Source organism: Notolabrus celidotus, chromosome 16 (genome assembly GCF_009762535.1).
Source record: "Notolabrus celidotus isolate fNotCel1 chromosome 16, fNotCel1.pri, whole genome shotgun sequence".
Taxonomy (NCBI): domain Eukaryota; kingdom Metazoa; phylum Chordata; class Actinopteri; order Labriformes; family Labridae; genus Notolabrus; species Notolabrus celidotus.
Window position 1 is genome coordinate 28,696,129 of NC_048287.1, and position 21,693 is coordinate 28,717,821.

A 21,693-nucleotide genomic window follows, 5' to 3' on the forward strand; every position below is an offset into this window, starting at 1 on the left:
CAAATGTAATTGTCTCCCTCCACCTTTGCAGGTCAAGGCAGCGGGCATTTCAGCACCATAATCTCTCCGTCTCCTCCACATCTGCCCACTGGCCTGTGAGTGTGTAATAGGTTTCCTGGAGTCGCGAGTTACAAATATGAGGCTTCATATATCAGCTGATTTCATAACCTGGGCTGGTGTGTTTGCACCAGCGTGTGTGTGTGTGAGATTCTGCGTGTCTATGCTCACATCTTATTTTGCTCTAAAATGAGATACTGGATCTTTACGACCCTGGAGAAAACTGGCAGCACCACACGAAAACTCATCCAACCAACACCAGCACAACCCAAGATACACTCAAAACCCCCTCAACACTGTGTTCGTTTAAAGACAAACTAAGATGAATTATATCTTTGTGTTCTTCCATTAAGCTGCCTCTCTGCGTCTCTTATTAGCTTCAAATCTGGATGTATTGTGGATGATTATTTTCAAGATAACAGGCCATATTAGCAAAAGAAAACCTTGTAATGGGATTAAATTACTTTCAGCATCTATGAGGGATTATATGCAGGTAGTTTTGCTGAATATAGAAGCTCACTATGGAGCAGAAATGTGTCTGTTACATCAGACAAAAGTAGAAAATGAATGATATAACTAACAGAAACTGTGGGCTAAGAAAAGCTACTTAAATATCAGAGTAAATAACACAACAAAGGTGAAAAATGTAGTAAATGTGTCACTTTAATTGTCTCCAAAGAGAGGTCAGGGGTCAAACCAACCTGTCTTCTTTGTTTTTGATACGTTGTAATGTGCCTTGTTAAAAAAAAAAACTCTCTGGGAACAAAAGGGAAGTTAAGTCAAATCGTTTTCACATGCATCACAGCAATAAATCATACATTTTCAGTGACATCAGTTTAGTCAAGTCACCATTTGAGCTCCTGTGTGGGATTTTGTGCTTGTGTTCAGTAGCTCAGTCCATAGGGACTTGGCTTGGGAACCGAAGGGTTGCCGGTTGGAGTCCCAGTATGGATGAAGTTTGGCAAGTAGACTGGTGGCTGGAGAGTTGCTGGTTCACTTGCCTGCCCCAACTGCCTGCTGGTTGACGGCAGTATCCTCAATCTGTCGTGGAATTTTCATTGTCTTATATATATGTATGTAAGAATGTTTAACTATTGTATTCTTTCAGTCTAAATGTCATATTTAGAGTAACTTGTTTCCTATGTCGTCTGTGACGGGCGAGATCGTGTCAGGGTAGTAGTCAAGGTCTCTCCCCCTGCTCCTGTCTTTATCTGTGTGTTATGGCCGACCTACTGTCCCCAGAACTGGAGCACAGGTCTTCTTCCCACTTGTCGTGTTCCTATTGTCCAAACATGGTTATCTAACTTTAGTGTCGTCTTCAGAGGGAATAAATACCATGCCAAGGGTTTTGTCTTGCAGAACTGACTTGGCATTGCACTGCACTCTCCTGCCTGTGTACTGTTATGTTATTTCTCCTTGATCAAGTTCTACATAAACTATTTCAACGTAAGCCGTCCGAGTCTCCTGAGTCTTCTGTGTCCAGTGTCCAGTTTGTTGCTGAATTCCATCACACTGACATCTCTCCCTAAGCATGTTCACTGCATGTGTGTGCATTTGTATGTATATACCAAAAAAACTATGTGTAGCATGTCGAAAAATAGCATGAGTGAAAAAAATTGAATTTCCCCCCTGGGGATTAATAAGTACCTTTCTTCTCTGATGTTTCATGATTGGCTAAACTGTGATTATCTGCTCCATGTGCTGCAGACAGTGCAGAGTTTGATTGAGAATAAAAGGAGTCAGAGCGCACACTGGTGGACAAACCGTGTTATTGCATGATTTTCAAATCACCCTAAGCGCTGTTTTCTGCATCACATACTCTGTAGGATAAAGATTTCTCTTGGTGTATTGGCTACATCATTTAACGATCACACTCATATAAAAGCATTATGTTTGAAATCTACATTTATGTATCCGTGCATGTCAGAAGGTCAATTTATCCAGAGCTCAGAAGTAAGCGAACATTGTCTCTTTAAAGTATGAATCAACGAATTTGTGTGAGCTGTAGTTCTGTGAATAAACGGATGATACATGCATGGAGAACTCAGATAAGACGAATTCATTATGTAGAAAAATAAAAGATGAGATAATGAACTTCAATTACGAGGGCTTTGTCTCTGCTTGTTGACTTGAACTCTGATAACTTTAGAGAAGTAATAGTGATATATCAAACACATCTCTGACAAGTTCTCTTTGTGCCCCACTACAGACCGCAGGAAAACAGAATGCTAATTTTAATATCGGCGTTCATCCATCATGACTCGAGAGGCGTCCGAGGATCTTTTATGAATGGAAAGTTTGACACAGCTGTAAAGATAAAACACACACACACACACACAGAGGTTTTCTAAATAGTCTTTATTTCTTCTCTGATAACTTTGATGCCGATCACATCTCAGAGAATCACAACAATTGCTTTAATTCTGTACAAACCCAAACAAACAACAACAAAGCCAGACACTGTGCTGCGTCTGCATCTGAATGTGGTGATTAAAGTGAAGAAGAGCGAGGAGATGAGAAACTGATTCATGAAATGTGCCCGGATTTACAAAAAACATCTCTTTGACATGAGATTCAGAAGAGAGGCGGCGCACACCACCAAGAGTCTCACACATTCAGGCATGTTTGATTTAGACTCGGTGAAGAAGTCAGGCCTTGAGTGATGGAGGTTTAGAAGATGACAGACACAGAATAGTGACAATAAAAACAGTCCAATGATCAAAAAGGTGACACAGAAACTCGACCACAACACTTCAGTTTCATTTTACAGGTACGAGGTTAAACGTTGTGATTTATGGTTACATTTAGAACTTTAAAGCTCCTGTGAAGAGTTTCAAAACACTGAATTTAACAGTGATGTCTCTTTACCACCTCCAAAAGCAAACTAGACCATCAACAACAACACTGACAAAACTGTGAGCACCGTAGAGGGGGGGCAGTTTACAGCACCGTGCAGGAACGGCCTCTTTCACTCGTCTCCACAGGGGGCGCCAAAATCAACACAAACAGAAATTTTAAGTTTTACATGAAAGGTTTGATTTTGCTTTAATGGATTGAGAAACTAGATTTTGATCCAAGTGTTGATGTGACTTGCGTTGTGAGAGGTTCAGTGGGATCCTGGATTATTTGGGGATTTCAAATAGGGCTGAGAGAGCGGCTAATTTAGGGATGAACATGTTTCTGAGATACACTTTGACAACAGGGGGCGCCAAAATCAACACAAACAGAAAGTTCCTCACAGGAGCTTTAACTTTTACATGAAAGGTTTGTTTTTTCTTTAATGGATTAAGAAACTAGATTTTGATCCAAGTGTTGATATGACTTGCGTTGTGAGAGGTTCAGTGGGATCCTGGATTATTTGGGGATTTCAAAGAGGGCTGATGGGGCGGCTAACTTAGGGATGAACATGTTTCTGAGATACACTTTGACAACAGGGGGCGCCAAAATCGACACAAACAGAAAGTTCCTCACAGGAGCTTTAACTTTTACATGAAAAGGTTTGATTTAGCATTAATGGATTAAGAAACTAGATTTCTATCCAAGTGTTGATGTGACTTAAGTTGCAAGAGGTTCAGTCAGACCCCGGAAAGAGGGCTGAGGGAGCGGCTTCCTTAAGATTTAAAAAAACTGAACCTATTTCTGTGGATTGGCTCGTTTTTTGTTGGTCTTGAAGTCAAATCTGCATTACCTGAAAAGCTGAACTTGTTCTAACTCAAAGACAGAGCTGGCAGTGTGACACTAAAAGGAATAAATCTGAGACAGTCGACATTTTAGGAGCTTCTTTTTGTATCGCATTGACGTAGCACTTGGCTCTCTCTTAAACACAACATGATTAATACTCTATTTTTATTGTTTTGTGTCATACTGCCAGTTTCCCTCCAATTAAAAAGTAGCACCCTCGTACAGGCAGCACATATCTTACTTCCAAAAACAGCTTTCTTAAGACATTTACGACGGTTTGGCATGAAAGTGACAGCGCTCGCACAGCAGCGTGACACTGTGAACAACACCGACAGGAGAAGTGGAGATGGAGATGGCACTTTTTTTTTTTCTACATAAACAGGCGTTCGAATATATTACCAGATAAAAAAATTAGGTGACAAAAAAAAAAAAGATGCAACACTTAAAAATCTTTGACTGGCAGAAGAAAGTGTTAAACTCTGTTTTTTAAGAAATACAGAAGCAGAAAACAACCGACTGATGATCAACTTCACAAATCCACCACACGTCTTTTAAGGAGTTCTCAGTGGATAATGAAGTACTGCAGTAATGAAACCTGGCATTTTTTTTCAACTGTTGTTAAAACTGTGATGAAATGATCCCCTGACATATAAAACTACATTTATTACATTAAATACACTCTTCTGGTTTTCACTGAACACTGATCTTTAAAACCAATCAGCTCAAAATAAATGAAGAACATGTTTTTTTTTCTTTGCAGCTTTTTCTTCAACGACTAAAAAATAAAGTTTTTAGTTTTTCTTTAGATTCCTATCTTATTGCTTGAGAATCAACTTATCTACACACCCCTCTTTTTTTCCCCTCTCACTCTCAACCTGCAGGTGTGTGAGAGTGGTAAGAGGAAATTAAAAACAGGTCAACACTTCTTTTTTTTTTTTACACAACAACAACAACAACGCAGAAATAATATTGAACAGCTTCCTGTTATCTGACTGACTCTGCATCAGAGTGATTGTAGCAATTATTACACAGAATTTGAACTCTGACTGCTAAAACTGCTACTGCCGGTTTCCCCCCCAGACGAGTCATCCTAAGTCAAATTTTAGGATTAAATAGAAAAAGGTGCTTCAGAAGTTAATGGAGGAATTCTAGCTTTGTTTTGTTTTCATTCAAGTGACACCTGAGCTGAAATACTGGAGCGTCACTTTGCAGAACTCCAGATCAGATCAGCCCGTTTTAAAGGACTCTGCTTCGGCTCAGATTTCAGTAGTGTAGAGAAAAGAGACTCTGACCTTGGACTCATCTGAGACATTACATTAATTACATCATTTCCTGATTCTCCCGTTCCATCAGCTGTTTGTATTTCTCAACATTTCACCGGTAATGAGTCCTCCCAAACCTGCAGCAGACACCCTGCCAGCCTGCACTCAGACATCTCCAAACAACACGGTCCCTCTGTACACACACCTCACCCCCCTTCCTTTTAAAACCCGGCAGCTGCTTCTGCTGAAGTGTCTTCAAACATTTGATTAGCGTCCCGAGAGCACCTCTCATCAGCAGCCACTGTGGAAGTCTGCTGACACTTTTTCTGCGGTTTAATTGTCTTGAAACATCACACGCCCACTCCGAGACAGCTGCCGCCGCCGGGGAGGAACGCTCGGAGACTTTTCATAAAGTTTTGTTTTGGCAGAGGCACAGAAACACAAGCACAGCACTGTTTCTCTTCCTTTTTTTTTTTTTTTTTTACAGTCAGAGCTTTTCTGGCCGAGCACGTTGAGTTTTATGTTCTGAAGTGATCCCATTCAGCTCAGGTCGCTGAAACAGAGACCGTAGCTGCTGGGTGACATGTGGAACAGTTGTACCGTCCTGTTTGGACTCGCACTGTAGCAGCCTGGTCTGAAACATTTCATTAATCTTCCTGAACACCACCTGCCCTGTGGTCAACACAAGCCACCGTGGGAGTGTACATAGAGGCATTTCATCATGTTTCCCCGCCCCTGGTCGAGCCTCTCCAGGCAGCCAGAGCCAAAGTGAAATCAGGCCTGAGACAGCTCATTACAGATTTGCCTCCATCCTCCAAAGAGAGAGAGTTTCCTGAGTCTGGCGAGAGGTTTGTGAAGCAGCTGTGTGACTGGATCCTCAAACATGGAGAGGATCAGGATAGAAGAATAGAAAGAACCCTTTTTTTTCTTTTCTTGAGGTTGTGTTGAGGTATGAAAACTTGACTGCATGCACGAGGAGAGCAGCTCAGTGGACATGAGAAGAAGTAGCAGCTGGTCCGTAGAGAGAAGTCTGATTACCACACGAGGTGTTCAAGAAGGTGAAGATTTGATGAGAGAAATCTGTAAAGTCTAAACTGGAGCGTCACAGTTCTACATCTCAAACTCGGTTCCCCCCGTCGTTTCAGCGACACCCGCAGTGGAAGTCTGCGTTGGGGTCCCTCAGCAGCTTCTTGCGGTCCACGTGAAGACAGTCTATGTGGAACCAGGCATCGCACACGTCACACTGGATCCACTGCACCGTGTCCTGCTGGGGCAGCCGGCACCGAGGGGCCGCGCACGGCTCCACCGCCCCGCCCGTCACTCCCTCCTCCTCTTCCTCTTCTTCGTCATCTTCATCGGAGGAGGAAGACGAGGAGGAGCCGGAGGAGGAGGAGGCTGAGGAGGTGGAGGAGGAGGACGAGGAGGATGGAGAGGGCAGGGAGGGCCGGGGAGGGAGAGGGTGTTTCCTGGGGCGCCCTCGTCGTTTGCTGCACGGAGAGAAGGAAACAGAGTTAGGACGTGATGGAGGGATAGAGGGTCAGTGAGAGAAAGAGAGAGAGAGAGAGAAAGAGAGAGAGAGGCTGTCTGTCATAGAGGTGGAGCGGTGGATGAATAAGAACATATAAGGCACAAAGTGTGAGGCACTCACGGTCGGTTGTAGAATAAAACATTTACTTTATTAAATCAGGGTTTCCCAAAGTGTGGGTTGGGACCCCCTGGAGGGTCGCCAGACACCAGTGGGGGGTCGGGAGATGTCTTCCAGAATTATTATGTTCTTGTAAAGTGATTTGATGATTTGAAATCATTGCCCATCCCTACAACATAACAAACTTTGTATGAATGGGGCTCTAATTGTTAAAATGCAACTAGTAGTAGTAAAAGGTTCCTGGTTTGAAACCCACGTGGAACCTTTCTGTGTGGAATCTGCATGTTCTCCTCATGCATGTGATGGTTACATGACTTTCTAAAAAACATGACCCTGAAGTGTTTTTACATTTGGCTCTGTTGCATGTTACTGGACCAGAAAAATGTTCACACTGCCCCCTGAAGGTGAACAATTCTAATCATTAGCTGAAGAAATCAAACAGAGCTGAGTACCCTCAGTCTAATGTCTGCACATTTGTTTGCAGCTCCATCTTTGTACCCAAATCTAAACAACGCAGAGCAAGTGTTCAGTGTTTCTGAGGAGCTACGAGGAGCTGACTGCTCTGCACAGGCAGGTCTCTCTGTTCAAAGCAAACTGACCCTGTGGTTAACATCAGAACAAAACAAAGAATGAATAAAACAGCTCCACGTTAAGAATCTATGACTTTCTGACGCTCTTTGCGGAGGGTAGCCTTGAGCTGCTGCTAACTTTAGTCTGCTCGTTGTTTCAAATCTTCAATGCAGCCTGAAAAAATAAAAGACTTGAAGGGATTTCAAAGCGGTCGGCTAAACTTTTCATGCACGGTTGACGACTGGCGTGCGGTGAGGCCTGATAATCATTTTGGCTGGTTTATGGCTGGGTTGTGGCGCGCTTACCTGAACAAAAGTAACAAAAGTTGAAGGTTTGTGTTTCACAGACAAATGTTATTCACTGACAACATTCTTTCTCTCCCTCTCTCTCTCCATCTCCCTCTCTCTCCTCTCTCTCTCTCTCCCTCCCTCTCTCCTCCCCCACTCTCTCTCTCTCTCCCTCCCCTTCTCTCTCTCTCTCCCCTCTCTCTCCCTCTCTCTCCCCCCTCTCTCTCCTCCCTCCTCCTCGCTCCTCTCATCTCCTCCCGCCCCTTCTCTCTCTCTCTCTCTCGCTCTCTCCTCTCCCTCTCCTCTCCTCTCCTCCCTCTCTCTCCCTCTCTCTCTCCCTCTCTCCCTACCCTTCTCTCTCTCTCTCCCTCTCTCTCCCTCTCTCTCCCTCCCATTCTCTCCCTCTCTCCCTCTCTCTCTCCTCCTCCCTCCTCTCTCCCTCTCCCCCTCTCTCCCTACCCCTTCTCTCTCTCTCTCCCTCTCTCTCTCCTCTCTCTCCCTCCCCTTCTCTCCCTCTCCTCCTCTCTCTCCCCTCCCTCCCCTTTCTCTCCTCTCTCTCTCGCTCATCTCTCCCCCTCTCTCTCTCTCTCTCTCCCCCTCTCTCTCTCCCTTCCCTCGTCTCCCCTCTCTCCCTCTCTCTCCCCTCTCTCTCTCTCTCTCTCTCTCCCTCTCTCTCCCTCCCTCTCTCCTCTCTCTCTCCCTCCTCTCCCCTCTCTTCTCCTCCCTCTCTCTCCCTCTCTCTCTCTCCCTCTCCTCCTCTCCCCTCTCTCCTCTCTCTCTCTCCTCTCTCTCCTCTCCTCTCCCCCTTCCTCTCCCTCTCTCTCCCCTCTCTCTCTCCTCTCCTCCCCTTCTCTCTCTCTCTCTCCCTCTCTCCTCCTCACCCCTCTCCTCTCTCTTCGCTCCCTCTCCCTCCCCTCCTCCTCTCCTCTCTCTCTCTCTCTCTCTCTCTCTCTCCCTCTCTCCCTCCCTCTCCCTCTCTCCCTCTCCCTCTCTCTCCCTCTCCCTCTCTCTCGCCCTCTCTCTCCCTCTCTCTCTCCCTCTCTCTCTACCTCTCCTCTATCCCTCTCTCCAACACGGTCTCAGCAGATGTGTGTCTAACATGAGTCTGGTCCTGCTGGAGGTTTCTGCCTGTTAAAGGAAGTTTGTCCTTGCCACTGTAACTTGCTAAATGCTGCAAAGTGCTCTGCTCATGGTGGATTAAGATGAGATCAGACTGAGTTCTGTCTGTAAGATAGGACTGGATCTTATCCTGTCTTGATGTTGGGTCTTTGTTAATAATAGAACATAGAGTACGGTCTAGATCGGCTCTGTTTGGAAAGAGTCTTGAGATAACGTTTGTTGTTATTTGGGGCTATATAAATAAAGATTGATTGATCTGTACTTATTTCAGGAAGCGTGATTACTTCTCCCAGTGAAGTCATATGAAAGGTGTTTTTCAATTCTTGAGATAATCTGCATCACTACCCGTTTAACCCTTGATTTAAACTCTGATTCATAAACGTCTCTTCTGTGTTTGATCTGAAAACAGCAGTGATTCCTCTCTATATATAAAAAAGGAATAAAGGGAATGAGTCCATCGATCTCTCACCTTGCTGGGTGGTGATATCTGTTGAACGTCACTCTCCCTCTCTCCTCTGTGCGGATCCTCACTGACGGGGAAGCCAGGCTGTAGTTCTCCCCTCCGACCACCAGAGGGGAGAAGACGGGGGAGCTGTTGGCTCTCCGCCTGCCTCTCTGGGCCGTCGTGGAACAGTGTGCAGGTTTCTGTTGACGGAAAGCCGAGATGTTCCCGTGCATCACCGTCTGGACTCGGTGCACCGTCTGCACCTCCTGTTTGTGCACGGCGGGGTTTGTGAACGATGCCTGCAGGAGGTGCTGGTTCAGTCGGCTGTTGGTCATGGCGCCGTGGAAACTTCCGATTGTCCTGATGCCGACGGGGAAAGGTTTGGCCTCCAGCGGGCGCCGGACGTCGCTGTGGCTCTTTGGCTGCAGCGGGAGAGGAGGAGGAGGAGCGGAGCAGAAGCTCTCTGAATCAGACATGTAGAGCCGCCGTCTCTTCTTCGCCCTCGCTCTCTGTCCATCCTCCACGACTCCTGGTAGAGCTGAACATCAGAGTACGATTATTGAAACAGTGATCACATTTAAACTCTTTTTTTCTTCATGTTTTTTCTGCTCAGGATCTGTTAGAAAGTCTGTCTTAGTTCAGCTTATCTCATCAGAAAGTCAAGCACACCTTTGACTCTGACTCTTACTGTTTTAACTTTGGAAGATTTGTTTCTCTTTGCAGGTACCTTCATTTAAATATTCAGAAAACATGTTTTTCTCCTGATAAATCTCCAGCTTCTTGCATAAAGTATTAATGCTGTAAGGATAGAAACTTAAAACGCTGCTGTCCCTCACCTACTCGACTCCTGGGCTCGTCTGAGCTGTCGTCCTCCAGCAGCACCGTGTGAGCAGACTTCCTCCTGCTCCTGGACGTCGGCTGGAGGGACTTCGTTGAAGGCACTGAGGCTGCGGAGGAGGATGAGAAGGATGGAGGTGTGGAGGGAGGGAGCAGAGAGGAGAAGCCCACAGCCAGCGGGGGCGAGGAGGAGGAGCCGGGGTCTGAGGCGGCTCCGTCGACACTGTGGCTCCTCTTAAAGGTCCAGGCGCTGCCCTTCATCTTGCTCAGACTGCCGATGGAGTTGAGGATGACGGTTGCTCGGTTGATGGACATCTTGGACAGGTCCAGGTTGGCGGCCACTTTGCGGTCCAGGTTGGTTCTGATCCGGTTTTGTAAGTCCGAGGAGAATGTTCCCGCCTAAGAGACAAGAAGTAACGAAAATAAGACCACAGTGCATTTTAAGATGACAGATTATTGTCTTAAACATGTGGCTGTGGTTCTCTGTAGTTCTCTTTGGTGCTAACATTATGCATTGTTGGGGACTGTTCAAGGTGGGACACACAATTAGACGGCTAAACACAGGATCTCAGTGTGTGCAGGTAAACGAATGAGTTTGTGCAGTGTGGCTAAAGATAGCAGAGCTAGCACCACCAGCTTGTGGTCCTTCCTCCAGGTTAACATTTGTTCACTTCTGGGTAGAGGAGCATTGTAGCAGCCCTGACGAGAGGTGGGTGGATGTGCTACAGCTTAGACACAACTAATGAGCAGGAAGTGTGGCCACAAGTTATAAAAATGTTAATGTTTTATTTAACCGACGATAATTCTGATGCAGACGAGCAAAGAAGATTAGATTAGAGAACTTTATTGATCCCCTGTGGGGGTAAATTCATATGCCACAAGGAGCTGTTCACAGAATCAACAAACAATAAACAATACAGTCACAGAACACAACAAATCAGGTCACACCATTTGAGGCATAACTAACAGCTATGGGTCAGATCCATGGCTACAAATGTTCATTAAAAAATCTGACTGCTGCAGGAACAAAGGACCTTCTAAGACGTTCTGTGGAGCACCGCGGCATCACCAGTCGCTCACTGGAGGAGCTTCTCTGTCCATTAAAAACACTGTGCAGAGGACTGCCTTTGAAGACCAGGACCATTTTTAATTTAGTCTTAGTTCTCTTCTCCAAGGTAACCTCAAGAGAGTCAGGGGTAATCCCAATTACAGAACCAGCCTTTCTGATCAGCTTATTGATTCTTTTTCTGTCATCAAGACAAATGCTGCCCCCCCATAGAGGAGGACTCTAGCCAGGATTCCCTGATGAAAGACATAAAGTAGGTTCCTGCTAATGTTGAAAGATCTCAGTTTCCTCAGGAAGAAGAGTCTTGCCTGGGCTTTTTTAAACACAATCTTGGTGTTCTTTTTCCGGTTTAATTTATTGTCAAGCACGACACCGAGATATTTATAAAACTGCACAATCTCAATCTGCTGACTTTATTTATGCCTAATAAAGATGATGTCTAATCGATCACTCGACTATACGCACACGTGCCTAGAATATATTTAGCTTTATTTTATTCCATATTATTGCAGTCAGTACAGCGTTCATGTCCTTCACTCTGTTGTTTACTTTGAAGGTTTAATAAAGTGTATTCTAAGTGTCTTTTTTCAAACAAATGCTTCGGCTGAGGAGGAATCCCAAATAAGCACTTTACTGACCGATGCACTTTCTTCCTTTTGATCTATCATGCTGCTAATACTATGTTTTTTTTTTTGTTTTAAGTTATATTTTTGGGGCTTTTACACCTTTATTCATAGAGGAGAGGACAGTGGATAGTGTAGGAAGGTGGGAGAGAGTAGGGGAATGACATGCAGGAAAGAGGCCACAGGCTGGATTCAAACCCGGGCTAACAGCTTCATGGGCATGCAACTTTACCATTAGGGCCAAATCTGCACCCTTTATGTGTTTTTTTTAACGTGTCTTTAAATGTTTTAGCCCGGTATTTTTATTTTGTACTGTCAAACTGGCTGAGAAACAGTATTTCGTTTCACTGAGTATGAAAATCCGAAAGGAAATGACAAAGTGAATCTTGAATCTTGATTAAGAAGTTGAAATATTGAATATTTACATATCAGTTGTTAGAAAATTAAGACATGTAGACCACACTTACTTATGATTAAAGTACAGACCATTTTGTTTATATTTGTGTTTGCCATGCACCCGCTGGAAGAGCTCTGGTGGAACTATTTTCTAGTCTGATAATGTTGAAGAGCACTAGGACATCAGTACCTCAGAAAGCGAGGTCTACTACAAAGCAGGATTAGAGCCTAAGCTGGGTCTGCTGATCCTGAAACTTAAGACTTTCTGTGTCATGAAGCCAAATCTGAACTCATAACCTGGTCAGGGCGAGTGTTTTCAGAGTTTAGCTTTAAATGGAGTGTTAAGTGCCGTCTTTTCATTGGCTAATGCTTGGCGATGCCGTCCATGAGAGTAATTCAGGTTGAGATGAATATCTAACCCCATCGTATCTCTAACTGGAGCTAGCATACTTAAAGAAAGCCCGGGTTGTGAACTTGCTTCAGGCTCAAACTTGAGGTTTAACTCAGACAAGGTGCGATAAAGACGCAAGGGAACTTAAAGACAAGTTCAATCTATGGATAAGCGCAATATCGAGCAGTAGAGAGCCGTCTAACTTAGATTACCTTTGGAATTGTGATGGCATCGAAATCCAGCGGCCGAACTTTGACCTTCTGGAAAATGAAGTAAAACTCAGAGCTGCCAGAAGCCGACTGGCTACCGAAGGTCAGCGTGTCGTTGTCAGAGAGCTCCCACTGGATGCCCGGCTGCAGGCGGACCTCGTTGACCCAGGTACCTTCAGGACACAGGATCAAAAGAGAGGAGGAGAGGGAGTTATTTTCAGATTAGTCACAACAAACAGCTGGAGCTTCACACCGCTCCATCGACGTGTGCGGCAACTGCTGGTAAAAAGTGTCACCTCACGCTGAATCCTCGCAGAACTTTCTAAATGATGAACGCCAAAGCGAGCCTGAAATAAAGTCATTTGTGGACTATCAGTGTGTTTACAGCTTCCAGGATTGAGAGGAAATGTAAAACAGGCGGTGAAACGGACCCAGAATTGAGGAGCTGGAAGGCTACAAGGCAATCAAACGTCCATGACAGCGCAGCACCGAATGAGAAATACACGCTGAATACTAAGATGTAGTTTTAATCGCAGCAGTGAAAAATGCGTGAAACAGAGTGTGAAATTACTTGAAAAATTAGAGAGTAAGAGCACGCTTTGGAGTCGCGGCCTGTCAGACACAGTTCATCGGCCTCCGGTGAAGACCAAACTTTCTCTCATTCTCCTCCTTCCTCTCCTCCTGCTGATTCCTGCACTTCAGTTTTAACTCCATCATTAGCAAAATGACTTCCCCGTGCACGTGATGTTCAACATTTATATTTGACACCTTCATGCAGGCATCACGTGATCCGTCTGTGCTCCTTAATCCTGAATCTGCTTTAATGTTTAACCATTATGACTGCTTTTTATGATATGCTCGTCTTTATGCCTCTAAACCTTCATCCAGAACATCCGATCTGTTTCATGTTGTTAGCTGTAAACGATCACTTCAGCCTTAATCAAACAGGCTGTGGATCTTCCTCTTATATTAATCTCAAGCCACATTATGTAATTGTGTATTAATGGATATATATGACATGTAAAGTATTTGGTTTGCACTAAGTCGCCAGTGTGACGGGCAAAGGACACAAGATCACAGAGCAGGGCTCAAATTGTAGAAACTGTAGTCCAGGGCGCTGGTGGCCTAGCGGTCTAAGCACCCCACATACAGAGGCTATAGTCCTGGTCACAGAAGCCGCCAGTTCCACTCCTGTCTGCCACCATGTCCTGCATATCTTCCCCCCTCTCTCTAGTCCCTACATTTCCTGTCTCTCTTCAGCTGTCCTATCATAAAGGCCCAAAAAGCCCCAAAATATACCTTAAAAAAAAAAAGAAAGAAACTGTAGTCCTACAAGTTCCATCAGTTCTGATGAACTACAGCCCCCAGCACAGGGAGAACATAGTACAAAGGGCATCTGGAGGTCCTCCTCCAAGAATTTTGAGCATAAAAACATTATTTCCTGCCTTTTTGTGAATTCTTCTGCATCGTTTTTTGTCTTTTCTGCGTAATTTCCTCATGTTTATTTTCTATTTTGTCCCCTTTGCACATTTTGTTTTCGATGCAACGTCTTCAGTCGTGCATCTGGTACAATAAGGAGATTATAAGTCACCTTAATTCATCGATAAACCACTGCACTTTCTGATTTATAAGGCCTATCTGTAGTTATTAACAACACAGTATATGTGTAGTTTTTAAAGTTATATGCTTTGGTCCTTTTTCATTTATTGACAGGACAGCTGAATAGAGACCGGAAACGTGGTGAGTAGAGAGTTGGGGAAGACAGGCAGCAAAGGGTTGACCTGCCGGTGACCATAGCCTCTATACGTGGGGCGCTTAGACCGCTAGGCCACCAGCGCCCCTTTCTATATGTGTGGTTTTGTGTCAAATATTAATAAAAGTTCATTTCCATGAGGTGCACAAAAAGCCAATTAGAGCTTACACCAGAACTTCATCTGTTTATTTAAATTAACTATAAAACTTGATCAAATTTAAAAGTTGGAGGGATTTTTAGAGCAACAAACATCGGACTGAGCGCAGTCTGCAAAGTGATGCAGTGTGGAGTACGTTGTCACCTCAGTAAAGGGACACAAACAGCCAAGACAGCTCTGGTTGAGCTTGATGATTCTATAGATCTAGGCCGACTCTTGAGGTCAGAAAAGCAAGTGTTCAGGATCACACTGGAAGAATCTCATGCCTGAATAAATATCATTATTTTAGGTTGTACACTACACACTGATACAGATCTGTTACAGACTGTAATCAGAAGACGTCTTATTTTGATACATTCCTTTAATGACCGATGTTAAGATCAGGGCGCTTTTATTTTGTTGCATTTATTGCAGTCAGAGGGATTCATTTAATCCACTAAGTGAAGAGATTTCAGTCTTTCTCTGTTAGAACAAAAACATCATGGAAATCATCTGATGTTCAAATCATGTCAGAGAAGAGGAGTTTCGTTTTGAGACTAAATCTTGATCTGAGCTGCGTTGGGTTTTAAAAGAAGCTGACTTTTCAGAATGAACCACATTTTAACACGTCAAACTCGATGAATCTCTCCATCTATCTGAAGCGACTGTAGTTGTTGAGGTTTCCAGAAGCACAGGGCGTGTTTGGCCTGACTCTGCCTGTGTGTCGACAGCTGTGTTTTCAGTGTTAATATCTGGGTACATGTTGGTTTTGGAGAAAAGGCTGCAGGTGTTCATTTAGATTTTTCTGTGTGTAATCCGGCAGTTTGTGTGTTTGAACAGGTGCCTCCTCCACATCCAAACGTGTGGGCTGCTGTGCTGTGCATGTTACCTGTCTCCATTGTTACCTGCCTCATACTGTATAATAATGTGTGTTCTGTGCGATCCCAGTAGGAGTGGGCACGGTTCTGCTTTAACTGCATTTTTATACCTCCTACACAAGCAACTGTGTTTGTTCATCTTTCTTCTCTCCTAGATTATTTTTTGGGCTTCTATTGAGAAGACAGGACGGCAGATAAGAGTCAGATACAAGGAAGAGAGAGGTGGGACTGACACCAGGGAAGTGGCTGTGGCCTCCAACTCATCTATGATCTTCTGAACAATAATGTGACTGATATGGAGTAACAGAAACTGAAACAGGCCGTGACTTTAGAGGGAAATTATCACCTGGCAGGCCAGCTATGAACTTTAGAGCTGGGTGATACAGATTGTTCTTTGTGGATATGACACTATTTTGCCCTGATAAGCTTCTATGACACACTCCTAATGATGTGTCTGTGACAGTCCTGTATTGGTCCCTAACATCAGCTGTGCTCCTCTTCTTCAGTAAAAGCTGAAAGTGTGAGGAGTGGTTTTTTTCTGTAGAAGTAAAAGTATTTCTTGTAAGTTGCTCTGCTCTCTCAAAATGAAAGTACAGGGGTGTGACTGTGTGTGTAAGTCTTATCTGAACTTGGTGTGTGTGTGAGTGTGTGTGTGTGTGACTCAGCCCCTCTCTCACCATGACTGCTCCTGTCTTTGATGTGAACCGTCCAGCCCTCCTCGCGGGGGGCTGCATCACCTCCGCTCCCCTCTCTTTCTGCGTGCAGCTCAGCATGGATCCGGGACACCGACGTGGAGTCCAGCGTGACGTCGCACACCTCCGCCGCTCGGCCCAGACGGAACACAGAGTGGTTCAGCGCCGGCCTGAACGTGTACAGGTCCCGGGCCGAGTCTCCGGCGGAGGAACCGATCCGAAGAAGCTGGAAGCATGGCTGCACCCCGGACAGCATGACTGAAGGGTTTGATTGTCTGCCACCGCAACACTCTCCCCCTGCCCCACCCAGAGGCCACACCCTGTCTGTGACAGACCCTGAGCTACAGGAGGCTGCGATCCATTGTGGGGTACGACTGTTGGCTAATGTGCAGAAGTTAAATTAAAAGCATCTAGGTTCCACCAAAGAGCGCTGACTGCTAACATAAAGCTGCAATAAAAGATCAAATATTCTGGGCTTTGAGCAGCGAGCGTGAAGGTTACAGGCAGGTGCAGCAGCTTACAGCAGCAGATGTTTGCATTAATTTAAAAAGTGAATGACTTGAGTCCTGCTGTGAACACATGAATAAATAATGAGGATGGAGAGAGTGTGAATAAGCTGTTAAAGAGTGCCTCTACACACCGTTATGAGCTCAACTCAAACAGATTAAATGCGACATGAAGTGGAGGCGATGAGAAGGTAGATTTGGGACTAAAAACCTCCAGCAAAGTGGACAGCGTGTGTGTCATAACGCCACTAAAGGGAGAGGTACAGCAAACATTGGAAACAGTGGAAAGTAAAACCTGCCGGGGAACTTGACAGCCGTGACTTTTAGCTTTTCATAGTTTTGAAGTTTAATATTCCAGCTGTCATCTGATCCTCTCTATGTGTGTGTGTGTGTGAGATTAAAAAACCTGCTCCTGACATCAACTAACATCAGCTGTCTCACAGGTGGGAGTGTGACAGGGTGTAACGCTGAGGACTGTCTGATCTGAAAGAAAACAAAAGAAAAAACAAAAGTAATTATTAGACTTTTGTTTTTTATTTCATGCAAAACAGTCTTGATGTTAGAAATGACATTTAATTAACACTTTAAAAGAATAAAAACACGTTTTATAATCACTTTATGACAGGCCAATGTTGCATAATACGAACACCTGATTAGAATAATATATACAGATGATAAATCCAACATAGACAATAAAGACACTGTTCTGAAATCTGGGTGTCATGATCGATGACCAGCTAACCTTCAAGGTTCATGTTGCCTCGATTGCTCGGTCCTGCCGTTTTTCCCTCTATAACATCAAGAGGATCAGACCCTACCTGACAGAACACACAACACAGCTCCTGGTTCAAGCTCTTGTAATGTCACGCATTGACTACTGCAACTCTCTACTGGCATGCCTCCCTGCATGCACAGTCAAACCTCTACAGATGATCCAGAACGCAGCAGCAGCACGTCTGGTCTTCAATCAGCCTAAGACAGCTCATGTCACTCCCCTGCTCATCTCGCTACACTGGCTTCCAGTTGCAGCTCGCATCAGATACAAAACTCTAATCATGACTTACAAAGCAGAAACCAAAACCGCTCCAGTTTACCTGGAACCCCTCATCCAGGTCTACTGCTCCCCTTCTCGCCCGCTACGCTCAGCCTCTGAAAAGCGCCTAGTGCTTCCAGCACACAAGGCCTCAAAATCACTAGCTGGACTCTTCTCTTCTGTTGCCCCTAAATGGTGGAATGAATTGTCCAACTCCATTCGATCTGCAGAGTCCCTCTCTACTTTCAAAAGACAGCTAAAGACCCAGCTCTTTAGGAAGCACTATGCACTTAGCTAGACTGTTCTCCACTGTTGTCCCCAGTGGCAGATCATGTCTTCCAGCTACAGTTGACTCACACTGTCCTGCTCTACTCTGGGAATCTGTGTTCAGGTCTTGAGTGACCCAGCACTTGGTACTTTGGTCATTATTGTGGTGATGTTAATTGTTGATGATGATAATGGAAGGTCTTAAATGGTCTGGTTGCTTCATTGTAAAGGAACACCTTAATCAAAACGCTAACATTAATGCATTTTAGTAAACTTACGGTTTTGTTTTTTGATTTATTTTATTGCATGTTTGAAGCATTTTCATTTTTGCTATTTTATGTTTGTAGCATTTTCAGTTTTCAGTTTTTCTACATTGTGTTTTTAGCATTTTCAGTTGTTGTATCTTACATTTGTAGTATATTCAGTTGTTGTATTTCATGTTTGTAGCATTTTTCTGTTTTTTGTTTTTTATTTCTATATATTATTCACAGTTTTTCTTTGTAATGTTTGTAGAATTTTTAGTTTTGTATTTTATGTATATTTTGTATGTTATGTTTTGTTTTATGTGGACCCCAGGAAGAGTAGCTGCTGTTTTAGTGGCAGCTAATGGGGATCTGAATAAAGAATAAAGAATAAAGAATTGTAGATGTTCCTTATTTATATATATATAAAAAAAAAAATCTTAATTTACTTTTGTGCATTGCCTTTACACTGCTTGGTAGCACCTGCACCCAAAAGGGACTTGAAGCACTTTGTTACTCTTACTGATCTTGTTTCCTCTTGTTTAGATATTTGCTTGTGTTGTTCTTGTTCTTGTATGTACGTGGCTTTGGATAAAAGCGTCTGCTAAATGACATTGTAACATTATAACATTGTAACAGTGTAACATTGTGCAGCTGCAGTCTGCACCGCATGCAACAACTGCGTGTACTCACTCACAAATCCTGGGATCTGCACACAAAGCAGCACAATAAGTCGACCCATGAGGTAAAAACGTCCTTCATGCACCAATAACTTGATTCATTCACATGTAATTCATCCATTCACTCACACACTTTAATAACAGATCAAATACTTTGAAGGAGAAACAGGGTGACGGCTTTTAGCTTGTCACTCACACACAGGATGAAGCTAGCTGACGTTAGTTCCTTGTAGGACTGAATGAAAGTCAGAATTAAAACTTACAATAACAGAGCTTCTCGGTGACTCTACGTGAGTTAATCCTCCAGCAGCGTCGACCCCTCCGACTGCACAGTTAGTTTATATGTTCTTGTACAAAGTTCAATAGTTTCTGCAGGTTTTAATCGCCTTTCTTTCCCAGACTTCAGTTCAGCCTTTCGTCTCCTTTCCTCCCAGGAGGAAGTCCTTTGAAATTTGGCGCGCCAGTCCCTGGGCTTCCTTGCGCTTGAATGTACGTCACATCCGGCTCCGCCCTGATTGGCTGACGGCCAGGGCGCCTTTCGCAGCAGCAGCAGCAGCAGCAGGACGGGCCTGTGTGAGGAGGACAAATGTCAGAGGATCACAGACAAAGAGACAGTTGGGACGAGTTTTTTTCCTTCTGTAGGGGAACAGATGTTTGTTATGTAACTCTTGTCCTCGCTCTAGTTTTTCTCTTCCTTACTGCATGAAAACTTTTTTAAATAAATGTCTCAAACATCTCTTTTTTTATAATTGTTTTCCATTTCATGAGCTACACTAAAGAGAAGGAAAATGGAGAAACAAGAACAAAGAAACAAACTATTAGGCCCCAAAACTTACCAAAACGATAGTATGTTAATTAATACTATAAGATACACATGTGTAATACAAATAATAATTCAATAATTAGCATATATTTATATATTATATATACCCATATTTATCTACAACTCATGGTCATATTACATACCCATATTTATTTTTATTTATTGCTTAATTTTTCATTACCAACCATAATCCCACCATGTCAACCTGTCACTACTGAAACATTTTTAATACTGCCTGTAATTACTTCTATTTAATCTAAATTACATTGTAACATTGTATATATCTAAATTGTATTCTAGCTTTATTTATCTATTTTCATTTTTACTTATTTTATTTTATTTTATTTTATTTTACTTATTGAAACTTCTTCTTGATTGTACTTATGTCTGGGTTGCTGTAACAACTGAATTTCCCCCCCCGGGGGATCAATAAAGTAATATCTTATCTTATCTTATCTTATATATTATTATTATCTGCAAAAAATGTTCTAAAAAAGATAAATGCAGTTTGCAAAAGATATCAATAAAGCCTTGAATAAATACTTTGTTCAACAAGCCCTGTTGAAAACCCTCTTTACCAGCCACAAATGCTGATAGCACACAGAATTAAACACCTATTGGAATTTTGTATTACAGCTGGTACTAGCTTCAAGTTTTTCTTTTTCTTTTGTTATTGTGAAGCACTTTGTGACACCTGTTGAAACCATGAATAACCTGTACTAACTTACTTACAAGTTCTGTCTGTATTTAGTCAATCTTAGGGTTGAAAAACTGAAATATTTGGGCCACATTCAATGTAAGGATTAATGTATTAGTTTAGTTTAGTTTAGTTTATTTATTATTCATCCTGTCATGCACCAAAAAGGTGCCCAGACCATATGGACTTACAAGACACTACAAAAACAAAATATAGTGTATAGTGAATGGGTGAAGATTAGAATCCCAAAAGTGATGACAAGGACACAGACTCGAAGAGGATTCCCTTTCATTTCACGGAGGGTAGCATTCTTATCCGCCCCCTCATGGGACAAATTAACATTAAACACAACATTTAATTTCACAGTCATGTCATCATAAAAGACACACCTTACAACCTTGCAGCTTCTTTCTTTAAGGCTTATGGGTCAAGTTTCTATGAGACAAATGGCAGATTAAAGATGCAAGCTCTGCTGCTGTTGCAGGACAGGATGTTGCTCCCCTTTTCACCCCAACAGAGACAACTGGGGTCTAGTTGCTCCTCAGGTTGCTCTCACATCTGTGCCCACCAACTTTCATTATTTCCTCCTCTCAAGACCAGGCTGAGACAGGAACTACTCTTTTGCCACACTGTCAACGGGCAGAGGTGAAATATACCGGACTCCTTTCTGTGGATTGATTTGATGTGGCATGTGATCAGGTTGTTCCTGCTGCCATAGCTGCTGAGAATGAATCGCTGTTATGGTGTTTTGACCAATCAGAATCAAGAATTCATCACAGTTGGGTTATAATTATGTTTATAGTCTTCTAAATGTGAAAGAAAGGGGGAACCTGGAAAGTTTTAAAAGTGCCTCTTCAAAAACTACTCGATTAAGAGGAGGAATTCTTGGATTTGTTCAATTGAAATACAAAGAGCCAAACACAAGAAGCTAAGCCTTTCGAGCCACTCTGTTGAAAAGTCTTTTAATTGGAATTATTCATTCATTACAGAAAAGGGAGAAGCTTTACAAAAGTCTGTGCAGGATGCCAAAAGGTTTTACATGATACCAGTATATAAATAATCATTGATTTATTCTCAAAGCAAACATGAAGATGTGATCGCTTGTTCATGGCAGTGCCCTGAAGTGTTGTTAAAGTCAATGATTACCCAGCTTTGGAAAAACATCAAATTGAATTCAACTTTTAAAATATGGATCATTCAAGTGTTTTCAGTGAGTTAAAGAAAAAGAAACAACAAAGAACAACAAAGTCTTTCATGCTGATGTATTAGTGATGGAACCAGAAAGTCTGATGTCAAAATCATCCAGGTTGAGCATACTGTCATACACCATCCTGATGGATAATGTAAGAAGTTTACTATGTTTGAAGAACATACATGAAGCTGAACTAGATCTGTCAG

The 21,693-nt window shown here is 43.2% G+C and overlaps 1 protein-coding gene and 1 long non-coding RNA gene across 2 annotated transcripts; one reads left to right on the forward strand and one right to left on the reverse strand.

The window, feature by feature from the left end:
- Positions 1-2,396: 2,396 nt before the first annotated feature.
- On the reverse strand, positions 2,397-19,255 carry tcf19l (transcription factor 19 (SC1), like). Its single transcript, XM_034704799.1, has 6 exons — positions 19,039-19,255; positions 16,033-17,036; positions 12,592-12,761; positions 9,903-10,302; positions 9,091-9,604; positions 2,397-6,487 (listed from the first exon to the last, which is right to left on the reverse strand). The coding sequence occupies exons 2-6, from the start codon at positions 16,301-16,303 to the stop codon at positions 6,142-6,144; spliced, it is 1,701 nt and encodes a 566-aa protein (XP_034560690.1). The 5' UTR covers positions 16,304-17,036; positions 19,039-19,255; the 3' UTR covers positions 2,397-6,141.
- Positions 18,762-19,511, forward strand: LOC117827924. Its single transcript, XR_004634301.1, has 2 exons — positions 18,762-18,840; positions 19,210-19,511. It is a non-coding gene; the product is annotated as an uncharacterized LOC117827924 (long non-coding RNA).
- Positions 19,512-21,693: the final 2,182 nt, after the last annotated feature.